We start from the raw sequence: 9,377 nt of genomic DNA on the forward strand, positions 1-9,377 counted from the left end.
GCAGTTGTTGAGAACAAAGCTAAAAGCACCACTCTGGTGTGGCAGGAGCTGCAGGTTTCCATCAGCAGCCTTGTGCATGTTTTAATTTTGGTTTTTTCAAGTACATACCAGGTACAGCTCAGTAACAGCACGTCTCAAAATCAGTCTGGATACACCATAAGGTATTGTATTTTACAGTATCAAAATACTCCACCCCTCTTTAAAATAATTTAGTTGTGGCCTTTAGAAGCTGTAATAACTTTGGGAATTTTTTCAATAGTGGTCCATAATTACGTTAATCCTTATAATGTCGTTTCCTTGCCATGTTCATGTATCATCTTGCAAGTTCTTAGAACCCTGATAGTGACTGAAGATGACACATCCTTGTGCAGGCAGTCTCTGAGTTACAGGTAGAGTTTAATGAGTTCATCACTGACAGCTGATGGAGTCAACACACCGAGGTCTGTGAATAGCAGTGTAATCAGTGATGGGGAGGTGTAATCAATCCAGGGGTGCTCCTCTGTTAGATTCTGACCCGTTTCCAGAGTGCCTGCTTTGTACTAGAGGGAAACAGAGACCATTAGTTATTAACAACTAGTTATTAACAATTAGTTATTACACAACTGCAAGTTAAATCCTCCTTTGGGCAAGAGCAGTGCTACAGCCTCAAGCAGATGTCTGTGGTAAAACTGAATGATGTCAAGTGCACAGACTGGTGCCACTTGGTCTCAGCTGTTTTATCTTGTGTAAAAAGTACAATTTGTAGTTCTGGAGTTCATTGGTTTCACTGTTTCTTACCCTCAGCGGCTCCTGCCCTAAATGAACTGCTTTAGGAACAGAGTATCAGTATCAAGACAAATTACGGCTGTTTGGTGCATGACTGTACCATGGAGCAACCCCATAATATACCACAGCACAGAGATCCAGATAAACAAAGATGCTCAGAGGACAATTTTTCACAGACACACCAGTGTGCACCTTAGCTGGGTAAGACAGAACTGGAGTTTCTCTTACCTTAAACCTGTCAGGGACGTCCTGTTGATTTAGAGGGAAAAGTCTTACAAACTTGAAGCTTTCTGCTACCACATAAAATGGCTTATTCTGGGCTTTGGCACACACAGCAATTTGATTGGTGCCAATCTGTGGAGACAGATGGAAAACAACATTGCAGACTCCGTGCTTGCGTGACAATATTGCCCAGTTTCCAGCAATTAACATTTACTGGATAACATCCAAATGGAAGAGACTTCTCAAAAGCCTGAAACACTTCAAAGAAAGCAAACTTTAAAAGTCCAGAGTTTACAGAATGAGGTAAGAAACTCACAATTACCTTGTTGATAATGCCTCCACTTTCAACTACACCTTCAGCACCAACTAACACCAGGTCCACTTTCTCCATAATGTAGCTGTTAAAAGGGGGGAAAAAATCCAAGGCTTACTGGGTAATAGGACAAATGACTTGCTGAACAGAACAGAAATGAGTAATTCAAGCAATCTTCCAATTTTCTGCACTAGTATCATCTACCTCTTGTATGTCCAAATGCTGTTACACATCCTTGGAGGGAGATTCCATCTGCTCCCTGCAGGAATATTAAGTAGCCGTATCTTCCCCAGCCACAGCAGACCCTGGCAACTGTGTAAATGCTGGAAGAAGCTGAACCCTGACTGGGAATGACACTCAACTACAGAAAAAAGCCTGTGATAGGATGCTGATACACAGTGAAGTGTAACTGCACCGTGATAACCGTGGCCAAATCCACAGGATGCTCCTCATCCAATTCCCCTTTCCTGACATCGCTCCAGTGGGTTTTGTTAAGTGAAAAGAAAGCCATCAACTAAGTAATTTGAATAGATTGAATGTGCTAAGGAGATCTTGAAGACTTGCCCAGTCAAGCCAGCAGCTTCCTGAGATTCAAGGTGCCTTGGAGGCAGTCTTGGGCATTCTGAACTTACTGGTGTTCAGATTTACTATAGTTGTTCCTTTTCTCATGTTTTGGACTTGTAAGAAGCAGTGGGAATTTAGAAAATGCTTTAAGAAACCACAAAATGGTAACACTTCTGCAAATTAGGAAAAAAGTGGCCTCTTTGTGTAGCACCTCAGTTCTTTTTTACAGATCTGTACAAGTTCTTAGGTCTGGTTCTTTCTTTCATTCCAAATGCAAAATCAAATGCATGTGTTGTAGCTGACACATTCTAATTGTGCACCTAAAGGTGTAACTTGTTTAGCCTGTTGGATGACTATGACAAACCAAGTAATAACCTCTGGAGTTTGAACAAGACACTTACATGTAAGTTTATTTTGTCTTACTATCATAATAAAATTGTGATGAAAAATATTAAAATTTATGACCAGACTTACCCAACTGCAGCATCCAGAATCACAGTCACGGGAATGTTCAGCTTCCTCAGGGCTTCTGCCATTGTTTGCCTATTAAAGAAAATGTTTGGACCTTAAAAATCCTTTTGTTTTTAAAGACAATGAAAGGAAAATATTGTCTGAAAGACTGAAACCTGTGACTGCCCCCATACCCCTGCTGGTAGAACAGAAAATAAGTTATTGTATAGAAATGGAAGGAATTGTTGGTGTGGTGCTACGTGTTGTTAGTGATGTGCGTTACCCAGTGTGCAGGGTTTACTCCTTCACTTATGCAACAATATCTGCTCTGAAGTAATTATTTGGCATCTTCAAATGACATTGTTAGCTGTATATTTTACTTTGCTATGATTAGCATAATACTGATTATTTTAGCCTACTTCTTAAAGAGACAATTATAAATCAGTTGTCTCCCATCTCCCAAGGGAAAAGTAGGTTGCCTGGCACTGACTGAAAGTCTGTGAGCCTTTGAGGAAAACCTAGATAACACTAATTGGAGAATCTAGTATGAGAAGTTAATAACCAATATTATTTAGGGTTTTTTTCACTTGTCCAGAGCAAAGTGATATTAGTGACACGTGCCATTTAAAATGCTCCAACCAAGCCTAGCAGCTTTTCTTAGGGCAGGACAAATTGGATGGTAGCTATAACTTACCCTGTTAACCAAGATAAAAACCAAATTAATGAATACTTGCCCTGCTTGATCTGGCTGTGATTCAGTAACATAAACACTGAATCGCTTCTTGGACTCCACAGCTGCTTCCAACACCCTGAGGACCACCCTGGAATAGGCGTGTGTCAGTATTCGCTGCCAGAACAAAAAAAATTCACACGTTACTTTTGCCGAGCCTTGGGAAACCTTTACTTTTGTTAGTAGTGTCACGGCTTGTTGTGCAGAACAATGTGGTGCAGAAGCCACCATCAGACTCCTCTCCCCTCCTGTTACTCCCTCACTGCAAGCAGCAGCAAAACCGAACAGGAGTGACCCTGTCCCGGCCTACTCACAGCACCATCTCTGATGAAAGGGTGACACAGCTTGGCGATTTTATTCCTCGAGAGAGAGACTTTTGTCAGGAAGATCTCCCCACGCTCGATCATGATTTCTTTGCACTTGGAGTAGTCCTGGAAAAGACCGGGATGCCCGCTGAGCGGCTGGAGGCTCCTGCAGCAGCAGCAGCAGGGCAGAGCAGGGCAGAGCGGGGCAGCCCTTACCGAGTACTCCAGGGAGGTGAGGCTGATGAAGCGCAGGAAGAGCTCCCCGCCAGAGGACACGGCCACCGAGGAGTCCACCCGGGACAGGGTGTCGATGGCGCCCCGCAAGCTGTTCCGCAGGCCCTGGATGGTCTCCCCTGGGGACAGGCAGAGACACGCGGTCACGGCCTCGCCCTGGGGACACCCGGAGCTCAGCGGGTGCTGAGCCCCGCCGGGCGCCGCGGGGTGACCCGGCCCCACCTCGGTCCTGCTTGAGGAAGCCCAGCAGCGCGCGGATGGCGGCCACGGCCGAGGCGACATCGGGGTCGTCCCTCAGCTGCGCCCTGAACGTCTCGATCAAGTCTGAAAGGCAACGGGGAGCGTCAGGCCCGGCCCGGCCCGGCCCGGCTCCTCCCGCGGCTGCCCCGCGCCCCCGTTACCGTCCGTGCCCATGGCCGCCCCCGTTACCGTCCGTGCTCATCGCCGCTCCGCTCCGCCCGCCGCGCCGGGGCGTGGGGAGGGCCGGGCCGGGGCGTGCCCGGATGAGGAGCGCCGGGCCGGGGCGTCATCTGCGGGCGCCGGAGCCGCTGCTGCCCGGCCGGCGCGATGAGCGCGGGTGAGCGGCGGCAGCGGGGCCGGGGTGCCCCGGCGGGGTGTGGGGGTGCCTCGGCGGGGCTCGGGCTCCTTGAGGTGCCCCGGCGGGGTGTGGGGGTGCCCCGGCGGGGTGTGGGGGTGCCTCGGCGGGGTGTGCGGGTGCCGCGGCGGGGTGTGCGGGTGCCTCGGCGGGGCTCGGGCTCCTTGAGGTGCCCCGGCGGGGTGTGCGGGTGCCCCGGCGGGGCTCGGGCTCCTTGTGGGGAAGCAGAAGCCGTGAGCGGGGCCCCGGGGCTTTACCGCTCTTCTGGGGGCCCGGAGTGACGCTGCTGTGTGGTCCCTTTGCAGATGATGAGCTGAGCCTGCTGGTCATCATCCTCGACACCAACCCGATCTGGTGGGGGAAGAGGGCGCTGGGAGAGGCTGAGGTACGGGCTCTGGGCGCTGGAACTGCTGATGGCCATTTCTGAGAGAAATTGTCTCATTTTCTTTGACTTCTGAACTGTGCTAATGTTGTTTGCTAAAGCAGGTATAATGGGTATCATAATACCTTTTGAAATATCTACCCAGCATTCTGTATTCATTGGAGCTTTTATAACAGCATCTCTTTCTGCATCTTCAAGTTTTTTCAACTGCCGTCATTCCACAGATTTCTGCTGAATTGGTTTTCTGTAAATGTTATTGTGCTACATCTGCTCTATTCTTTTTTCCAGCAGTTCACCCTATCGAAATGCATCGATGCAGTGATGGTGCTGGGAAACTCTCACCTCCTCATGAATCGCACCAACAAACTCGCTGTAATAGCAAGTCACACTCAGGAAAGGTAGAGCTGCTTCTGAACAGTGTAAAGGTTTCAAGTTTCCTGTATCTTTCTCCTGATTTTCTTGTTTGAGTGCAAGTTAAAAGTGTGTAATATATCATTGTCCTAAAAAATTAGCTGAAACCATGTACGAAAGAATCTTAATGCCTTACAAAACAACAAAAAGACTTGGAAGACAGAAGGGAGGTTTAAATAGACTTAAAATATATAGAGAGAACAAGAGAATGATAAATATATGGGGAATGGAACAATGCAAGTGGTAGAAGTTCCCTGTTTAGGGGATATTTTTCTCCCAGATGTTTGTGAGTCTCAGGATCTACCCCCAAGTGCAGCCATGGTATCTCTGCCAGTTCTCTTAAGAGATGTCTTGATAGGAGGGAGCTGAATGTGGGTTTTACTCCAGATTAGGTTGAAGGTTACCTGCCTTACATAATCTCTTTAATGTCTAAAGTATTAAAAGGATTTTAAATTAAACTTCAGAGGATTGCTATCTACAGCTGGTTCATTTATAGCATTTTTTCTTACAAGGTTAAAGACAAAACATGAATACTTTGTTTTTCCTCTGTTTCAGCCGTTTCCTGTACCCTGGGAAGCGTTGGGCTGCTGCAGATCCCTTTGGAGAGGGAGGCCCTTCCATGGAATCTAATTGCTCTGGCAGCAAGGATGGAAAATATGAATTATTAACAGCAATAAACGATGCAATTGCAGAAGAGATTAAAGACCTCATGACAAAGAGTAAGGAGAAGAAAATTCTAGGGTTAATGTGCAGAATTGCAAAACACTTGGACTGTCAAAGAGTTGTAGAAATGTCCTCTATTTTCATTGCGTGAATTTTAATTTGCTTAAAGTAGACGAGTTTATTATTTTTGACACTTCAGGCCTCAGCATTAATATTATTTGCCAAAGATAAAAATGTGTAGTATTTTGTATTGTCAGGTTCAGTAGCTGGTTTTATATATAAAAGTAACTTTTGCAACTTTTCTTGTATTGCAGCTGAGATGAAGGGCCAGCAGACAGAAACCCTGTTAGCAGGATCACTTGCTAAAGCACTTTGTTGTATCCTTTTGATCACAGAATCTTCAAAACCTTTGTGTGTTCTTAAGAGTGTTTCTTATAATAATAATTTTTACTATTCTTGGCTTTTTATTGTACTTAAAACTGAAACATTTGCCTGGTAACTGTGCTTATCAAAATGTGTGCTGGCCAAGGTGATGAATGTGTGGTGTGGATCATGGAGTTATTTCCAAGAATGGAATGTAGATTCCTTAATGTCAGCTAATGTAGATATCAACAAGATGGGCAAAGACCTAAAAGGTAGCATCTCTTCTCCTGTTTTCAATACCTGAATAAATATTTTAATCTGAATAACAGGTATAAATGCACATGTACACACAAACAAATATGCATGTTTTGACACACCCCCATTTCCAAAATTGGCACCAATAGGTAGAGGTTTATTCTGATCATTTGAAGTTGCCCAGTTTAAACAAGTTAAAGGACTTGGTCATTAGTCCACCTTCTTAGGGAGCTTTTCTGTTTTCCGTGAATGGAACTGTAACTGGAATTTCCTTGGAGTAACTGGAGGTTGAGAGGAATTAGTCCATAGATAATTGTCACTGGGACTGGAAATAGTTTCATATACGTATTTTATCTGACCTTTTAGATCTAATGTCCAAGATATTCTGAGGTGTCAGATGCTACAGAATTAAAAGGGTGATACAAACAATGTGCTGATGCATTTCTCTTTCTTTTTAATACTTAGCCAATCAAGAAATTAAATCAAGGATTCTGGTAAGAACTTTTGCTGTCACAGTTTTCTTTTAGTCTTGAAATCCAGTGATATGTAGGCTAAGGAGTTTGAGTTGTTTTATTTAGGTCATAAAAGCTGCAGAAGACAGTGCATTGCAATACATGAATTTCATGAATGTGATCTTCGCCGCACAGAAACAGGTGAAGCTGGCTTTTTTTTACATTTATATTATCTTTTATTTCTGTGCAAAGATAATACAATTGTTAGTTTCCTTTATGATTACATAAATTATAGTGCATCTATAGTGGGAACAAGTCACGACAGTAACACTGACGGGGCTTTGTGGGTTCTGGCTAAATTTGTTCTTCATGCATTTCATCTCTTGCAGAGTATTTTGATTGATGCCTGTGTCTTGGACTCTGATTCAGGTCTTCTACAACAGGTACAGAGTTCCTGCTCTAATTTGCCATTTATATTAACTCATAAATACTTGACTTAGACAATTCAACATGTTCTTCAGCTCTTTTCTTTCCTTTAATCAAGAGTGGATGTGGAAATATGTTCAGTGGATCTGACAGTTCTGACATGCAGGCCTTGTGCAGTACGTGGATATTTTAAATGCCCTGTTAATGTCATCAAACAACAATCTGGTCACTGTCTCTGCTTTGCAGGCCTGTGATATTACGGGTGGCATATATTTGAAAGTGCCCCACATGCCATCCCTTCTGCAATATTTGTTGGTAAGTCACTTAAAAGACACTTTTCCTGTGTCAGATGTGAAATATTCACTGATGAGGTAATACAGGAATACCAGTCCAATTCACAAGATATTTTTCTCTATTCATGCAGTGGGTTTTTCTCCCTGATCAAGAGCAGAGATCACAGCTCGTCCTTCCACCTCCTGTTCATGTTGACTATAGAGCTGCCTGCTTCTGTCATCGAAACCTCATTGAAATTGGCTACGTGTGCTCTGTGTGCTTGTCAAGTAAGCTTATAAATATTTAACAGTCTGATTTCGTACATTCGAATGACCAATTTTAGTGAAAGCCAATTCTTTGATGTTTCAGTATTCTGCAACTTCAGTCCTATCTGCAGTACCTGCGAGTAAGTGTTTATTTATTCTTTGTATTTCAAGGGTGGGTGTGGGAATATGTTCAGTCTATCTGACAGATGCTTTTCCATGTTTTTTTTCCAGGACTGCTTTCAAAATATCATTGCCACCTGTCATGAAAGCAAAGAAGAAGAAATTAAAGGTAGCTGCATAGCAACATTATGTAAATAGATCATTACCTCCTCCAGTAATTCCATGGAATGGAACCTACTTGAGAAACTGATGGCACTTTTTATTGGATATGAAAGAGAATTGTATGCTGTGCTATTACTTGTTTCTTAGGGGATAAATATTTAAGATGTGTGTCTTCTATGCAGCCTGGTAAGTAAAAAATCACTGTATGACCATGTAATCTGTGCTGTTTTAATTACTAATTCTTAACTGTAAGAAGAACAAGAAGTTACATCCTGGTAAAGAGACATGGCCTGTGAATTTGAGGCTATTCTGGTCACTGCAAAGTTTCACACTTCTGAGTTATTTTTGAAGTCAAGAAAGCTTCGATTCTTTCTGTATGTTGGTGTAAAGTTCAGAATGCCCATTTCTAGTGTGTAGGATCAGAATCGTAGCACTGCATTGTTCAGGGACTTCAGCTTCTTGCTGGCAATATGAGCCATCATTTTCAAGATGGTTTGTGAGCCACTTGGAAAAAAAAAAAAGAGGTGCTAATTGCCCTGCATGTGCACTCACATGTATTCATATTCCTGTGACTGTACTGTCCTTGTGGTATTTCTTTCTCAATTTGGTATCTCTTCATTTGTGAATAAAACGGCCTCCCTTTGTTTAAAATAACGTCAATAAATGCAGCCTAGCCGGTTAGTCTTCAAGGTTTTATTTTGAAACTGGAAAACAAAAAATGTAGTTGTAATATGATAACAGGCACACTTCTTATTTTTAATATGCGGGTTTCCAGCTGACATTTGGCAAGAACAAAGACTTTTGGGGTTGTGTCTTTTATGGCAGGACAGGAAGGTCTGCCGTGTACTCCTGAACGTGGCTTTCATTTAAAGAAACAATCTCCCCTTCTAAAGAGTCCTATATAATTTGGTGGTTTAACCTTTCTCCTGAAAGGAATAGAGAGGAATTTTTTTCCACACAGAAGACGAGTTATTTTTTCCTTCCCAATGTGTATACAGGAATTTGTCAGGTCTTGATATTCACATCAGGTTTTGTCACTGTAACAGCTGCAGTGCCAGTTTTTTCTGGGCTTGCCAATGTAACAAAGCAAACTTTTTTCATTGCCAAAAGCCATTTTGTGTGAAGGCTGTATTTATAATTTACGTTGTATAAAACTTTTGTAATAAAAACTGTTTCTTTTTCAAATGTGGTCAGATATTGCTTTGATACTTAAGGATGAGCTACATGATACTCTTGGAGTTTTGTTTGAGTGTAATGGTGTGATATGGATGAGGTGCTTGAGGAGAACAGGTCCAAGTGCAGTCAGGGGAGATGCTGAGGGATAGACATGTCCGGAATTGTCACCGAAAACCAGGAAATAAAACTCTAACCAGTTTGTAAGGTTAGAAAATCAATGTTACTTTATTCAATGTTGAGGTAGATGGGA

At 43.2% G+C, this 9,377-nt stretch overlaps 2 protein-coding genes and 1 long non-coding RNA gene across 6 annotated transcripts; 2 read left to right on the forward strand and 1 right to left on the reverse strand.

Moving 5' to 3' along the window:
* Positions 1–49: 49 nt before the first annotated feature.
* On the reverse strand, positions 50–4,068 carry EIF2B1 (eukaryotic translation initiation factor 2B subunit alpha). The gene is made up of 9 exons (XM_032127651.1): positions 4,013–4,068; positions 3,806–3,907; positions 3,566–3,702; positions 3,359–3,475; positions 3,049–3,161; positions 2,339–2,407; positions 1,310–1,385; positions 994–1,119; positions 50–539 (listed from the first exon to the last, which is right to left on the reverse strand). Exons 1-9 carry the CDS (start codon positions 4,023–4,025, stop codon positions 384–386), a joined length of 909 nt encoding a protein of 302 aa, XP_031983542.1. The 5' UTR covers positions 4,026–4,068; the 3' UTR covers positions 50–383.
* Positions 1,115–2,342, forward strand: LOC116452848. Its single transcript, XR_004243615.1, has 2 exons — positions 1,115–1,290; positions 1,594–2,342. It is a non-coding gene; the product is annotated as an uncharacterized LOC116452848 (long non-coding RNA).
* GTF2H3 (general transcription factor IIH subunit 3) lies at positions 4,053–9,136 on the forward strand. Of its 4 annotated transcripts, none has more exons than XM_032127646.1 (13): positions 4,053–4,160; positions 4,484–4,563; positions 4,849–4,958; positions 5,527–5,690; positions 5,949–6,011; positions 6,231–6,269; positions 6,718–6,746; positions 6,831–6,905; positions 7,094–7,147; positions 7,377–7,445; positions 7,555–7,690; positions 7,773–7,809; positions 7,901–9,136. In XM_032127646.1, exons 1-13 carry the CDS (start codon positions 4,151–4,153, stop codon positions 7,968–7,970), a joined length of 936 nt encoding a protein of 311 aa, XP_031983537.1. In that variant the 5' UTR covers positions 4,053–4,150; the 3' UTR covers positions 7,971–9,136. The 4 variants fall into 4 exon arrangements, with proteins under 4 accessions (XP_031983537.1, XP_031983539.1, XP_031983538.1 ...); XM_032127648.1 differs by having other exon boundaries at positions 6,240–6,269; XM_032127647.1 differs by having other exon boundaries at positions 4,852–4,958.
* The last annotated feature ends 241 nt before the right edge of the window (positions 9,137–9,377 follow it).

The sequence above is a fragment of the Corvus moneduloides genome, chromosome 18 (assembly GCF_009650955.1).
Source record: "Corvus moneduloides isolate bCorMon1 chromosome 18, bCorMon1.pri, whole genome shotgun sequence".
Taxonomy (NCBI): domain Eukaryota; kingdom Metazoa; phylum Chordata; class Aves; order Passeriformes; family Corvidae; genus Corvus; species Corvus moneduloides.